General features: G+C 40.5%; 1 protein-coding gene across 2 annotated transcripts in view; it reads right to left on the bottom strand.

Moving 5' to 3' along the window:
- UGGT1 (UDP-glucose glycoprotein glucosyltransferase 1) overlaps positions 1-17,201 on the bottom strand; it is a 123,208-nt gene that overhangs the window by 47,660 nt on the left and 58,347 nt on the right. For both annotated transcript variants that reach the window (XR_009564653.1, XM_030840415.2), the window contains exon 18: positions 15,532-15,696. Coding sequence is in view for 1 of the 2 variants with exons in the window: in XM_030840415.2 (XP_030696275.1) it covers positions 15,532-15,696 (165 nt within the window). In the remaining variant the exon portion in view is untranslated. The remainder of the gene's footprint in view (positions 1-15,531; positions 15,697-17,201) is intronic.

Below are 17,201 nucleotides of genomic sequence, written 5' to 3'. Positions count from 1 at the left end.
ACTTGGTGCCAAGTGTCTTTTTCCTGGAGGTGTTTGTCAAAAACAATCAGGAGTAACTGTTTAATGTCTCAGTTGTTTGAGTGGTGACAGCAGTTGGGTTAACATAAAGCTGGCTAAAAGGAACAGAAGAAAAAGCTAGGGAATGAGATGTCTATGAGGGATTTTGAAAAGTCCTCACATTCCTTGGAATCTAAAAGGCCACGTGCATGGTGGCCAGGGGTGTGTACACGCCCAGGAAAAATCTTTGAAGGCCCTAAACTCTTGGCCCTAACTAACCTTGACACTCGAGCAAGCAAGAGCTGAAGAGGCTAAGGCAGAGCTGTAAACCGCCTGGCTGAGAGCCAAAGTCCCACTCCAGCATGTACACAGGCACACCTGGGAAAAACTGGGAGACTTTCTTGGATTCATGCATTTAAGAAAATCTCTGTTTATTCATTAGTCGACCAATAAGCTAACAAACAGAGACTTAAGAGGCTACATGCGATAAAGAATACAGACTTTAAAGAATCAATACAGTAAACTCACTAAACAAACAACAGCTGCAACAACAAACCTTGGTAGGGCAAAGACTCTGATTTATGAAGGTGTCACATTACATTAATTAAAACGTCCAGTTATCAACAAATTTTAAAGACATGCAAAGAAACAAAAGTGTGACCCATAATCAGGAAAAGCAGCAGTTAGTATATACTGTTACCGAGAGAGTCCAAGCATTAATCCACAAAGTTTTAAAATCAGCTATTTAAATATATTCAAAGAACTAAAGGAAATTCTATCTGGCAAACTAAAGGTAAGTTTGAGACTCGTGTCTCACCAAATAGATAATATCAATAAAAAGAAAAATTGGAAATTTTTCCAATTTTTCCAAAATGGAAAACACCAAATAGAAAAGCTGGAGTTAAAAAATATAATAACTGAAATGAAATAGTCACTAGAAGGACTCAGCAGAATACTTCAGTAAAAAGAATCAGTGAACTTTCAGATACAACAAACGAGATTATACAGTGTAAGGAACAGAAAGAAAGAAACCTGTGGGACAGTAAACAGTATCAATATGTGTATACATCAAGAAGGAGGAGAGGGGGCTTCCCTGGTGGCACAGTGGTTGAGAGTCCACCTGCCAATGCAGGGGACACGGGTTCGTGCCCCAGCCCGGGAAGATCCCCACATGCCGCGGAGCGGCTGGGCCCATGAGCCATGGCCACTGAGACTGCGCTTCCGGAGCCTGTGCTCCACAAGGGGAGAGGCCACAGCAGTGAGAGGCCCAAGTACCGCAAAAAAAAAAAAAAAAAAAAAAGAAGGAGGAGAGGGAAAGAAAGGACAGTGTGTAATAAAGAATTTGGCTAGCTCCCTGTTTCCAGGGAGGTAACCTCTGAATCCTGAAATTTCCTGAATGATAGGAGTGGTATCTTTGTTATTTATGCAGGGCCCCTCAGACCACACCTGACAGTTTATACTAAAGAGGTGATTCATGGTGGTGGGCCCTCAGGTAGTTTATGCTAACAAGATGACTCAGAATGCAGGCTGCCTAGGCCAGAAAGACAAATCATGTGTTTAGAGGATTGGTGTTTTGAGCAGCAAGACCTCCAGAAACAGGAGGGGGGGCTAGAGACTGAGTTTAGTCACATGGCCAATGATTCAATCAATAGTGGCTATGCAGGATGTCCCTGGTGGCTCAGTGGTTAAGAATCCGCCTGCCAGGGACTTCCCTGGTGGTGCAGTGGTTAAGAATCCACCTGCCAATGCAGGGGACATGGGTTCGATCCCTGTCCGGGAAGATCCCACATGCCGGAGAGCAACTAAGCCCGTGCACCACAACTACTGAGCCTGGGCTCTAGAGGCTGTGAACCACAACTACTGAGCTCATGTGCCACAACTACTGAAGCCCACTCGCCTAGAGCCTGTGTTTCGCAACAAGAGAAGCCACTGAAATGAGAAGACCATGCACCGCAACAAAGAGTAGGCCCCACTCGCCACAACTAGAGAAAGCCTGTGTGCAGCAATGAAGACCCGATGCAGCCAAGAAAAAAAAAAAAGAATCCACCTGCCAATTCAGGGGACATGGGTTTGAGTCCTGGCCCGGGAAGATCCCAAGTGCCGCGGAACAACTAAGCCCGTGTGCCACAACTACTGAGCCTGCGCTCTAGAGCCTGCAAGCCACAACTACTGAGCCCACATGCTGCAACTACTGAAGCCTGTGCACCTACAGCCTATGCTCCGCAACGAGAGAAGCCACCACAATGAGTAGCCCGCGCACCGCAATGAAGAGTAGCCCCTGTTCACTGCAACCAGAGAAAGCCCGTGCACAGCAACGAAGACCCAACGCAGCCAAAAACTTTAAAAATATACATATATATATATACATATATATAGTGGCTATGAAATGAAGCCCCAATAAAAACTCTGGACACCAAAACTTGGCTGAACTTCCCTTGTTGGCAACAAGCCACATGTTGTCACACATCAGTGAGCTGGGAGGATAATATATCCTGACTTCATAGGGAAAAGACACAGAATTCTTACATCTGGAACCTTCCCAAGCTTTGCTGTGTGCACCTTACTCTTTGGCTGGTTCTGATACATATTCTATTACTATAACAATGCTAATTGTAAAGACAGCACTGTCCTGAGTTCTGCAAGCCATTCTAGCAAATTATCAAAACGCCTGCATTTGTAGCCAGTCGATCATAAGTAATAGTGGCCTGAGGATCTCTGAACTTGGGGCTGGTGTCTAAAGTGAAGACAGCCTTGTGGAGAACTATGTCCTTAATCTGTTAGGACTGTGGCCTAACTCTGAGTAGTGTGGTATCAGAAGTCATTACAGGCCAAAAGATTGTCAGAAGAAATAAAGGGTATTCCCAGATTTGATGGAAAATGTGAATTCACATATCTATGAAATGTAATGAGGGTGTATCCATATAATGTATGTTTTTCAATCTCAGCACTATTGACATTTTGGACTAGATAACTCTTTGGAAAGGGAGGTGCTGTCCTGCTTCTTTGGAAGAGGGAGGGACTGATCTGAGCATTTTAGAGGTTTAGCAGCATCCCTGATTCCTGCCCACTAGATGCCAGTAGCACCCTTCCCTTCCCCCAATTATGACAACCAAAAACGTCTCCGGACATTGACAAATGTGCCGCCAAGTGGGGTAAAATTGTTCCTTCTTATTGAGACCCACTTGTGTGATGGAATACTACACAGCTGTCTTCAAAAACTGAGAATACTCTATGCACTGAATTAGAAAGACTCATAACATGCATTCTGTTAAGTGAAAAAAGCCAAGGTATAGAATAGTTATGTAATTTGCTACCACTTTTAAATAAAGGTTGGGAAGGAGTAAATATTCATTGTTAGCATACAGATACAAAAATGCTTTGGAAGAATTCAGAGGAAACTTAAAACAGCAATTACCTATTATTGGAAGGTGGGTAGATGAATGGCTATATACAGAGGGAGATTTTTAATTTTATTTTTTATGATGATTTAATAATCATGGGAATTTTTAAAAAATTAAATACACTGATCAAAAGTGACAAATCATTTCAGCCTTTCCATTAGCTGTGTCTTAATAATCATCACTTATAAGGGTGCCAGACCTTGATCTCCCTCTCAAGCTGCTGAGAATCCTCAAGTGTACTGAGATTTTCTTTGCCTGTACATTGGTTTGGGCTCCTGAAACATCTGTATAGTGAGTCATATTTTGATGTCTTGAAAAGGGGAAAACTAAGGGAGTGGAAATACTGTAGTCTGTTGTAAAACACAAACAAGCAAGAAAGAAATGTACTATAAGTAAGAAAAACTCACGAGTTCCACACCTAGACGTGCCCTTGTCATCTGAAAGATGACAGTACTTTCTATACAGAAAATGTTAAAGAATCCACAAAAAAACTCTTAGAGCTAATAAACAATATCAACATGGTTACAGCATGTAAGATCAATATATAAAAATCAATTGCATTTCTATTCACTATCCAAAAACTACATTAAGGAAACAACTACATTTACAACAGCATCAAAAAGAGTAAAATGTAAAATACTAAGGAATAAATTTAACAAAAGAAGTGTAAGACTTCTTCACTGAAAACGATAAAACATCATTAAAAGAAAGTAACAAGACCTAAATAAATAGAAAAACATCCTGTGTTCATGGGTTAGAAGATTCAGTATTATTAAGATGTCAATATTCCCCAAATTGATCAACAGATTCAACACAATTCCTATCAAAATCCCAATGGCCCCTTTTTTGCAGAAACTGACAAGCTGATCTTAAGATTCTTATGGAATTGAAAGGGACACAGAAGAGCCAAACCTTTTTTTTTTAAAGGAACACCAACAGTCCAACCCAAACTTTCATTTAGATAAAAATCATTTCTCCATTACATTAAGGGCATAGTCAGGCTAAAGAATAGCCTTGTTTTCATTAGTAGCCATGTCACACTACACAGCCACGGTCATATTTATGGTGAGCTTGACATTTTCTCTCAGTATCCTAGCTAAGTCCTTTATATTTTTGTAACTAAAGAGCCCAGACTGGGACTTTTTCTAAAAACATTAGAAGTCTGCTCCAAAGAAGAAATGATGTCTCCACCTCCACAAACTAAAAATTGTCAACACATTGCAAATATTAATATTCCAGTTACAAACTTCCACGAGGAAGGGAGCATCCCCAGCCATCACCTTATTACCAGATGTATGAGTATGTACGTACACGCTTGTGTGCACGTGCATGCGTTTTGTGTATGCATTGAAGACTGGTAACATGTACAGAATCACAAATGGTGGCTAAATCTAAGAGACTGTGGGCTATGTTAATTTTATTTGCTTTTTTGGGGTTCTTTTTGCTTGGATTTTTACGATTTGTCTGAAAGTGGAACAAGCACAAAGCACACATGCAAAGCTGAGCTTTAGGGGCTTTTTGTTGGTTTTAAGCCCCTAATATTTTATTTTTCCTTGATCTTTCTCCTAAAAAACAAAGCCCCACATGTCTGATTAATTAAGGTTTCAGTTAGTCAAATTTCACTAGGGATTTCACAAGTTTTATAGACAACTGTCTGTAAGCTGAGCTGATGCAAAATGGCAGATGGGGCTGTCTGACCACAGAGAAGAGCCCGGTGAGAAGAGCAGACTAAAAAGCGGAGGTGTTCATTTAAATCAATGTGATTTGGAACCAGAAGAGTTCCTTTCTAAAAACATTCATCTTAGCAAATAGTGAGTTAAAATTTGTGAGGTTTATTTAAAACTACACAATGAGTTTTGAAACCACAAGGGCACGTAATTATCTTGTCTGCAGCTCACTCTTTGAACTCAAATCTGACTTTTTAAAAATATTCATTTTAATCTTCAAACTTTAAATCAGTTGTTTTTCTCTGTGCTTGAGCAGTTTCCCATCTGTGAGGTGGTAAACAGGCTAGTGCTTTTTTAAAAACTTTATTTCATATTAGAAATATAATACATATTCATTGATGAAAATATAATACAGAAGAGCCCAAAGAAAAACAATCATCCATAATCTTGCCATGCTGTTCATGAAAAAGCCTCTCATTTGAGGTATTTATTTCCAGCCTAACACACACAGAGACATACACATGTACACATACAGACATACTTACATATGCACACACCTACCCAGACACATTCACATACACACAGTAACAGGACCAGCCTGGCCACACTACTTTATAATCCACTTGCCAGAACCTGGCGACATATTATATAAACATATCTTTAGATATTCTTAGTTAACATCTTTTTAATAGCTACATTGTGCCCCATCATATTGTTAGGTATTTAAATTATTTCTAATTCTTTGGTATCATAATGACTGCTTCACTGTACATTTATATATTTCATATTCATATATGTTTATGTAATTAATATTCACAGAAGAGCCAAACATTCTTAAAAAAGAAAAGCTCAAAGTTGGAAAACTCACACTTGATTATGACAATAATCAAGACTGTGAGGTACTTACATAGAAAAAGATATATAGGTGAATGGAAAACAAGAGACAGTCCAAAAATAAACCTATACATTAGTGGGCAATTTATTTTTGACAACGGTACCATGACAATTTAACGGGGAAAGACTACTCTTTTCAATAAATGGTGCTGGGGCAACTGAATATTCAAAAAGATACCCAAGGTGCATGTCTCAAATTGAACAGGGAAAAAGAGTTGGAATCCTACCTCACTCCATATACAAAAATTAACTGAAGATGGATCAAAGAACTAAATGTTAAGAGAAGAAACTATAAAATACTCAGAAGAAAACACAGAAATCTTCATGACCTAGGATTAAGCAAGAATTTCTTACATATGATACAAATAATACAAGCAACAACAACAAAAAAGTAAATTGAATCAAAATTTAAAACATTTGTGCTTTAAAAGACACTACCAAGAAAGTAAAAAGAGAAACCAGAAAATGAGAGAAAATATTTGAAAATCATAAATAATATGGAATTCATGTCCAGAATATACAAAGAACTCTTATAACTCAACAGTAATAAAACAAATAACCCAATTAAACACAGGCAAATAATCTGAACAGACACTTCTCCAAAGAGAAATAAATGGTCATAGGAAACAATGCTCAACATCATTCATGGTTGAGTAATGCAAATCAAAACCACAATGAGATACCACTTCACACCCACTAGGCTATAATCGAAGAGACAGACAATACCAACAACTGGTTAGAGTTCAGAGAAAATGGAACCTGCATACATTGCTGAGAGGAAAGTATAAGGGTGCAGGTGCTTTGGAAAACAGTCTGGCAGTTCTGTTAAAAATGGAATTACTATTAAAAATAGAATAACTACACTCCTAAGTGTATACCCAAGACAACTGAGAACATATGTCTACATTAAAACTTTTACATGAATGCTTATAGCAGCAGCATTATTCATAGTAGCCAAAAAAGTGGCAATAACCTAAATATGAATGGATAAACAAACTGTGGTATATCCACTGGAGGAACTATTATTTGGCCATAAAAAAGGAATGGAGTACTGACACATGCTCCAATAAGGATAAACCCTGAAAACATTATGCTAAGTCAGAGAAATCAGTCACAAAAGACCATATATTATATGAATCCCTTTTTGTAAAATGTCCCAAACAGGCAAATCCATAGAGACTGAAAACAGATTCATGGGTGCCAGGGTGTGGGGTAGGGGAAAATGGGGAGTGATTGCTGCTGGGTGTCAGGTTTATTTTAGGGGTGAGGATAATGCTCTGAAATTAGACAACAGTGACAGTTGCATAATTCTGTGTAAATACTAAAACCCACTGCATAGTCCACCTTAAAAGGCTGAGTTTTGGGGGTCTGGGAAGATGGCGGAAGAGTAAGACGCGGAGATCACCTCCCTCCCCACAGATACACCAGAAATACATCTACACGTGGAACAACTCCTACAGAACACCTACTGAAGGCTGGCAGAAGACCTCAGACCTCCCAAAAGGCAAGAAACTCCCCACGTACCTGGGTAGGACAAAAGAAAAAAGGAAAAAACAGAGACAAAAGAATAGGGACGGCACCTGCACCAGTGGGAGGGAGGTGTGAAGGAGGAAAAGTTTCCACACACTAGGAAGCCCCTTCGCGGGCGGAGACTTTGGGAGGCAGAGGGGGGAGCTTCGGGGCCGCGGAGGAGTGCACAGCAACAGGGGTGCGGAGGGCAAAGCGGGGAGATTCCCGCACAGAGGATCGGTGCCGACCGGCACTCACCAGCCCTAGAGGCTTGTCTGCTCACCCGCCGGAGTGGGCAGGGCTGGGAGCTGAGGCTCGGGCTTCGGTCGGAGCACAGGGAGAGGACTGGGGTTGGTGGCATGAACATAGCCTGAAGGGGTCAGTGCACCACGGCTAGCCGGGAGGGAGTCCGGGGAAAAGTCTGCACCTGCCGAAGAGGCAAGAGACTTTTTCTTCCCTCTTTGTTTCCTGGTGCGCAAGGAGAGGGGTTTAAGAGCGCTGCTTAAAGGAACTCCAGAGACAGGCGCGAGGCGCGGCTAAAAGCGTGGACCCCAGAGACGGGCGCGAGCCGTGGCTAAAAGCGCGGACCCCAGAGACGGGCGCAAGCCGTGGCTAAAAGCGTGGACCCCAGAGACGGGCGCGAGCCGTGGCTAAAAGCGCGGACCCCAGAGACGGGCACGAGCCGCGGCTAAAAGCACAGACCCCAGGGACGGGCGGGAGACGCTAAGGCTGCTGCTGCCGCCACCAAGGGGCCTGTCTGCGAGCACAGGTCACTATCCACACCCCTCTTCCGCGGAGCCTGTGCAGCCCGCCACTGCCAGGTTCTCGGGATCCAGGGACAACTTCCCCAGGAGAACGCACAGCAGGCCTCAGGCTGCTGCAACGTCACGCCGGCCTCTGCCGCCGCAGGCCTGCCCCGCACACAGTGCCCCTCCCTCCCTCCCGGCCTGAGTGCGCCAGAGCCCCCGAATCAGCAGCTCCTTTAACCCCGTCCTGTCAGAGCAAAAAACAGACGCCCTGCAGCGACCTACACGCAGAGGCAGGGCCAAATCCAAAGCTGAGCCCCTGGGAGCTGTGAGAACAAAGAAGAGAAAGGGAAATCTCTCCCAGCAGCCTCAGAAGCAGCGGATTAAAGCTCCACAATCAACTTGATGTGCCCTGCATCTGTGGAATACATGAATAGACAATGAGTCCTCCCAAATTGAGGAGATGGGCTTCGAGAGCAAGATCTATGATTTTTTCCCCTTTTCCTCTTTTTGTGAATGTGTATGTGTATGCTTCTGTATGAGATCTTCTCTGTATAGTTTTGCTTCCACCATTTGTCCTAGGGTTCTATCCGTCCATGGTTTTTTAAAAATTTTTTTTCTTAATAATTTTAATAACTTTATTATACTTCTTTCTTTCTTTCTTTCTTTCTTTCCTTCCTTCCTTCCCTCCTTTAGACAATGAATCATCCCAAATTGAGGAGGTGGTCTCTGAGAGCAAGATTTATGATTTTTTCCCCTTTACCTCTTTTTGTGAGGGTGTATGTGTATGCTTCTGTGTAAGATTTTGTCTGTATAGCTTTGCTTCCAACATTTGTCCTAAGGTTCTATCCGTCCCTTTTTTTTTTTATAAATAAGTACATTTTAATTCAATAACTTTATTATACTTTATTTTATTTTACTGTATCTTCTTTCTGTCTTTTTTCCTTCTTACCCTCCCTCCTTCCTTCCTCCCTCCCTCCCTCCTTTCTTTCCTTCTTGCCTTCTTTCCTTCTTTGCTTCTTTCTTTCTTTCTTTTTTTCTTTCTTGCTTCCTTCCTTCCTTCCCTCCTTTCCTTCTTTCTTTATTCATACTTCTACTAATTCTCTCTACTTTTTCTCCCTCTTATTCTGAGCCGTGTGGATGAAAGGCTCTTGGTGCTCCAGCCAGGAGTCAGGGCTCTGCCTCTGAGGTGGGAGAGCCAACTTCAGGACACTGGTCAACAAGAGACCTCCCAGCTCCACATAATATCAAATGGCGAAAATCTCCGAGAGACCTCCATCTTAACACCAGCACCCAGCTTCACTCAACGACCAGCAAGCTACGGCGCTGGACAACCTATGCCAAACAGGAACACAACCCCACCCATTAGCAGAGAGGCTGCCTAAAATCATAATAGGTCCACAGACACCCCAAAACACACCACCAGACGTGAACCTGCCCACTAGAGAGACAAGATCCAGCCTCATCCACCACAACACAGGCACTAGTCCCCTCCACCAGGAACCCTACACAACCCATTGACCCAACCTTAGCCACTGGGGACAGACATCAAAAACAGCGGGAACTACGAACCTGCAGCCTACAAAAAGGAGACCCCAAACACAGTAAGATAAGCAAAATGAGAAGACAGAAAACCACACAACAGATAAAGGAGCAAGATAAAAATGCACCAGACCTAACAAATGAAGAGGAAATAGGCAGTCTACCTGAAAAAGAATTCAGAATAATGATAGTAAGGATGATCCAAAATCTTGGAAACAGAAAGGACAAAATGCAAGAAACAGTTAACAAGGACCTAGAAGAAATAAAGATGAAACAAGCAACAATGAACAACACAATTAATGAAATTAAAAGTACTCTAGATGGGATCAATAGCAGAATAACTGAGGCAGAAGAACGGGTAAGTGACCTGGAAGATAAAATAGTGGAAATAACTACTGCAGAGCAGAATAAAGAATGAAAAGACTGAGGACAGTCTCAGAGACCTCTGGGACAACATTAAATGCACCAACATTCGAATTATAGGGGTTCCAGAAGAAGAAGAGAAAAAGAAAGGGACTGAGAAAATATTTGAAGATTATAGTTGAAAACTTCCCTTATATGGGAAATGAAATTGTTAATCGAGTCCAGGAAGCACAGAGAGTCCCATACAGGATAAATCCAAGGACAAATACACCAAGACACATATTAATCAAATTGTCAAAAGATAAATACAAAGAAAGCATATTAAAAGCAGCAAGGGAAAAACAACAAATAACACACAAGGGAATCCCCATAAGGTTAACAGCTGATCTCTCAGCAGAAATCCTACAAGCCAGAAGGGAGTGGCAGGACATACTGAAAGTGATGAAGTAGAAAAACCTGCAACCAAGACTACTCTACCCAGCAAGGATCTCATTCAGATTTGATGGAGAAATTAAAACCTTCACAGACAAGCAAAAGCTGAGAGAGTTCAGCACCACCAAACCAGCTTTACAACAAATGCTAAAGGAACTTCTCTAGACAAGAAACACAAGAGAAGGAAAAGACCTATAAAAACGAACCCAAAACAATTTAGAAAATGGGAATAGGAACATACATATCGATAATTACCTTAAATGTAAATGGCCTAAATGCTCCCACCAAAAGACACAGATTGGCTGAATGGATACAAAAACAAGACCCTTATATATGCTGTCTACAAGAGACCCACTTCAGACCTAGAGACACATACAGACTGAAAGTAAGGGGATGGAAAAAGATATTCCATGCAAATGGAAACCAAAAGAAAGCTGGAGTAACAATTCTCGTATCAGACAAAATAGACTTTAAAATAAAGACTATTAGAAGAGACAAAGAAGGACACTACATAATGATCAAAGGATCGATCCAAGAAGAAGATATAACGATTGTAAATATTTATGCACCCAACATAGGAGCACCTCAATACATAAGGCAAATACTAACAGCCATAAAAGGGGAAATCGACAGTAACACGTTCATAGTAGGGGACTTTAACACCCCACTTTCACCAATGGACAGATCATCCAAAATGAAAATAAATAAGGAAACACAAGCTTTAAATGATACATTAAACAAGATGGATTTAATTGGTATTTATAGGACACACCATCCAAAAAAAACAGAATACACATTTTTCTCAAGTGCTCATGGAACATTCTCCAGGATAGATCATATCTTGGGTCACAAATCAAGCCTTGGTAAATTTAAGAAAATTGAAATTGTATCAAGTATCTTCTCCGACCACAACGCCATGAGACTAGATATCAATTACAGGAAAAGATCTGTAAAAATTACAAACACATGGAGGCTAAACAATACACTACTTAATAATGAAGTGATCACTGAAGAAATCAAAGAGGAAATCAAAAAATACCTAGAAACAAATGACAATGGAGACACAACGACCCAAAACTTGTGGGATGCAGCAAAAGCAGTTCTAAGGGGGAAGTTTATAGCAATACAATCCTACCTTAAGAAACAGGAAACATCTCGAATAAACAACCTAACCTTGCACCTCAAGCAATTAGAGAAAGAAGAACAAAAAAACCCCAAAGCTACCAGAAGGAAAGAAATCATAAAAATCAGATCAGAAATAAATGAAAAAGAAATGAAGGAAACGATAGCAAAGATCAATAAAACTAAAAGTTGATTCTTTGAGAAGATAAAATAGATAAACCACTAGCCAGACTCATCAAGAAAAAAAGGGAGAAGACTCAAATCAATAGAATTAGAAATGAAAAAGGAGAAGTAACAACTGACACTGCAGAAATAAAAAAGATCATGAGAGATTACTACAAGCAACTCTATGCCAATAAAATGGACAACCTGGAAGAAATGGACAAATTCTTAGAAAGGCACAACCTGCCAAGACTGAATCAGGAAGAAATAGAAAATATGAACAGACCAATCACAAGCACTGAAATTGAAACTGTGATTAAAAATCTTCCAACAAACAAAAGTCCAGGACCAGATGGCTTCACAGGCGAATTCTATCAAACATTTAGAGAAGAGCTAACACCTATCCTTCTCAAACTCTTCCAAAATATAACAGAGGGAGGAACACTCCCAAATTCCTTCTACGAGGCCGCCATCACCTCGATACCAAAACCAGACAAGAATGTCACAAAGAAAGAAAACTACAGGCCAATATCACTGATGAACATAGATGCAAAAATCCTCAACAAAATACTAGCAAACAGAATCCAACAGCACATTAAACGGATCATACACCATGATCAAGTGGGGTTTATTCCAGGAATGCAAGGATTCTTCAATATACGCAAATCTATCAATGTGATAAACCACATTAACAGATTGAAGGAGAAAAACCATATGATCATCAACAGATGCAGAGAAAGCTTTTGACAAAATTCAACACCCATTTATGATAAAAACCCTGCAGAAAGTAGGCATAGAGGGAACTTTCCTCAACATAATAAAGGCCATATATGACAAACCCACAGCCAACATCATCCTCAATGGTGAAAAACTGAAAGCATTTCCACTAAGATCAGGAACAAGACAAGGTTGCCCACTCTCACCACTGTTATTCAACATAGTTTTGGGAAGTTTTAGCCACAGCAATCAGAGAAGAAAAGGAAATAAAAGGAATCCAAATCGGAAAAGAAGAAGTAAAGCTGTCACTCTTTGCAGATGACATGATACCATACATAGAGAATCCTAAAGATGCTACCAGAAAACTACTAGAGCTAATCAATGAATTTGGTAAAGTAGCAGGATACAAAATTAATGCACAGAAATCTCTGGCATTCCTATACACTAAGGATGAAAAATCTGAAAGTGAAATCAAGAAAACACTCCCATTTACCATTGCAACAAAAAGAATAAAATATCTAGGAATAATCCTACCTAAGGAGACAAAAGACCTGTATGCAGAAAATTATAAGACACTGATGAAAGAAATTAAAGATGATACAAATAGATGGAGAGATATACCACGTTCATGGATTGGAATAATCAACATTGTGAAAATGACTCTACTACCCAAAGCAATCTATAGATTCAATGCAATCCCTATGAAACTACCACTGGCATTTTTCACAGAACTAGAACAAAAAATTTCACAATTTGTATGGAAACACAAAAGACCCTGAACAGTCAAAGCAATCTTGAGAACAAAAAACGGAGCTGGAGGAATCAGGCTCCCTGACTTCAGACTATACTACAAAGCTACAGTAATCAAGACAGTATGGTACTGGCACAAAAACAGAAAGATAGATCAATGGAACAGGATAGAAAGCCCAGAGATAAACGCACGCACATATGGACACCTTATCTCTGATGAAGGTGGCAGGAATGTACAGTGGAGAAAGGACAGCCTCTTCAATAAGTGGTGCTGGGAAAAATGGACAGGTACATGTAAAAGTATGAGATTAGTTCACTCCCTAACACCATACACAAAAATAAGCTCAAAATGGATTAAATACCTAAATATAAGGCCAGAAACTATCAAACTCTTAGAGGAAAACATAGGCAGAACACTCTATGACATAAATCACAGCAAGATCCTTTCTGACCCACCTCCTAGAGTAATGGAAATAAAAACAAAAATAAACAAATGAGACCTAATGAAACTTAAAAGCTTTTGCACAGCAAAGGAAACCATAAACAAGAACAAAAGACAACACTCAGAATGGGAGAAAATATTTGCAAATGAAGCAACTGACAAAGGATTAATCTCCAAAATTTACAAGAAGCTCATGCAGCTCAATAACAAAAAAACAAACAACCCAATCCAAAAATGGGCAGAAGACCTAAATAGACATTTCTGCAAAGAAGATATACAGACTGCCAACAAACACATGAAAGAATGCTCAACATCATTAATCATTAGAGAAATGCAAATCAAAACTACAATGAGATATCATCTCACACCAGTCAGAATGGCCATCATCAAAAAATCTAGAAACAACAAATGCTGGAGAGGGTGTGGAGAAAAGAGAACACTCTTGCACTGCTGGTGGGAATGTGAATTGGTTCAGCCACTATGGAGAACAGTATGGAGGTTCCTTAAAAAACTACAAATAGAACTACCATATGACCCTGCAATCCCACTACTGGGCATATACCCTGAGAAAACCAAAATTCAAAAAGAGTCATGTACCAAAATGTTCATTGCAGCTCTATTTACAATAGCCCGGAGATGGAAACAACCTAAGTGCCCATCATCGGATGAATGGATAAAGAAGATGTGGCACATATATACAATGGAATATTACTCAGCCATAAAAAGAAACGAAATTGAGCTATTTGTAATGAGGTGGATAGACCCAGAGTCTGTCATACAGAGTGAAGTAAGTCAGAAAGAGAGAGACAAATACCGTATGCTAACACATACATATGGAATTAAAGAAGAAAAAAAAAATGTCATGAAGAACCTAGGGGTAAGACAGGAATAAAGACACAGACCTACTGGAGAATGGACTTGAGGATATGGGGATGGGAAAGGGTGAGCTGTGACAGGGCGAGAGAGAGTCATGGACATATACACACTAACAAACGTAAGGTAGACAGCTGGTGGGAAGCAGCCACATGGCACAGGGATATCGGTTCGGTGCTTTGTGACTGCCTGGAGGGGTGGGATAGGGAGGGTGGGAGGGAGGGAGACGCTAGAGGGAAGAGATATGGGAACATGTGTACGTGTATGACTGATTCAGTTTGTTATAAAGCAGAAACTAACACACCATTGTAAAGCAATTATACCTCAATAAAGATGTTAAAAAAAAAAAAAGGCCGAGTTTTACGGCATGTAAGTTATATCTCAACAATAACTATATGTATATAAAATATGTGAATTTTTCTGAGTCAAAATTCCTTACAAGTAGAACAAATATCTCTTAGAATGGCTAAATTCTTAAGAATTTTTAAAATAAAATTTAAGCTTGAAGCCAATAAAATTCGTTATTTCAAAAACAACGTACAGAGGGCTTCCCTGGTGGCGCCGTGGTTGAGAGTCCGCCTGCCGATGCAGGGGACACGGGTTCGTGCCCCGGTCCGGGAAGATCCCACGTGCTGCAGAGCGGCTGGGCCCGTGAACCATGGCCGCTGAGCCTGCGCGTCCAGAGCCTGTGCTCCGCAGCGGGAGAGGCCACAGCAGTGAGAGGCCCATGTACCGCAAAAAAACCCCAAAAAACGCACAGAAAGTCTCAGGGATATTTTCACTACAGCAGAACCTGCTGGGAGTCTGCAAATCAATTATGAGTGGTATATAGAAAACTTTATTGCCTACTACAGGACTACAAAAATGTTAAGCAAACCATTCTCTTTCAAAATCAGCCTTGAAACAGTACTTACCAAGTACACTGCTCTTTGAAAGAAGGTTGTAGTCTCCAGGATTTTGTGCATTGTGATGGTTTCCAACTCATCAGGGTCCAGCTGCTCCTTTTCAAAGGGCATTCCATTGAACAGGACAACAGGCAGTGGACCAACTCCAGTCTGCTCATAGTAGCCTCTTGCTTCCTGAAACACATGGGACCACAAACAGCATATTTTTGTCCTTCCTGAGACAAATGGAACAAAGCATATTTTTCACACATGCATGTTCTAACGAGAAAAGAAACAACAACAGAAATATGGAAACCAAGAAATAACTAAAGAAAAATTCTTTTAAAAATATATAAAGAACTGGGGCTTCCCTGGTGGCGCAGTGGTCGAGAGTCTGCCTGCCGATGCAGGGAACACGGGTTCGTGCCCCAGTCCAGGAAGATCCCACATGCCGCGGAGCGGCTGGGCCCATGAGCCATGGCCGCTGAGCCTGCGCATCCGGAGCCTGTGCTCCGCAACAGGAGAGGCCACAACAGTGAGAGGCCCGCATACCGCCAAAAAAAAAAAAAATTTACTGAGTTTTAATAAAACCACAAACCCTTATAAATCAGGAAGTGGTTGAAGATGGCGATGAGGGTAATTTTAAGCAGCCCAGGCTACCAGACCTGAATTACATATACTACAGCCCAAATTATACAAGAGACTTTTGAGCAATGATGGAGATATTCTATCTTCACTGTCCAATGCAGTAACCACTAACCACATGTAGCTACTGAGCACATGAAATTAATTAATTTCCACTTTAAAAGCTCATGTGGTCAGAGGCTACTATAATGGGCAGCACAACTACAGACTGTCATAAATTATTAGTGCTCCTGGGCAGATAACTTGAGATGAAATATTTACACCCAATTCTAAATTTAAAAGGGTCCGTATCACTAAACAAGAAGTTACACCTACAGAAAACAAAACAAGGTTGGTGGGAAAACAGTGCTCAAAAATTGTTCTATAATGTACTAAGCTCAATCTTTTGCCTTCTCCAGGACAAAAGAGGTTCCTTGGCAGGGATGTACCAGGCGAGCAAACATATCTGAGACTTTTCCAACAATCGACATAGGTACATTCCCCCAGATATCAACCACAGACCCAAGACTAAGATTTTAGAGTAAAAACTATATTATTACCCAAGATATAAAAAAAGCTCCTTAAAGCATTCTTGTTAAACATCTTATAACTGCTATCTTCTGAAAATAGCAGAATTTTAAAATATATAACCATTTTAGATAGCACAAATAGAAAAGTACCTCAATTCGGTAACTAATACCAGTCATCAGCTTAGTTTCAGATCTAGCAACAGTGATAACTGATAGTACAGACTTATCTGATGGACTAACATGGCACAATGAGAAAGGCCTTCCAGGTTGATTTCTGCCATCTCTGTATATCATGGTTAAAACTTTTAAAATGTACACTCCCAAAACTGTTACATTAATTCTGTTCTTTGACATCTCACCTATCTCAAAGAAGTTCATAAAAACTCAATTTAAATATATTTTGAGCTTTGAAAATCAATCTCCCAGGAAAACAAAACAAAATCCACATTATAACTCTCAGTGACTATAAGAAGTAACACTGGTTTTCTCTGAACGTGGCAACTGAGTAAAAGGCAAGAGTGGGAGGGAGATGTTTTGACTATAAAC

The sequence above is a fragment of the Globicephala melas genome, chromosome 7 (genome assembly GCF_963455315.2).
Source record: "Globicephala melas chromosome 7, mGloMel1.2, whole genome shotgun sequence".
Lineage (NCBI taxonomy): Eukaryota > Metazoa > Chordata > Mammalia > Artiodactyla > Delphinidae > Globicephala > Globicephala melas.
Note: the sequence above shows the minus strand (reverse complement) of the source record. Positions and strands in the feature narration are given on the sequence as shown.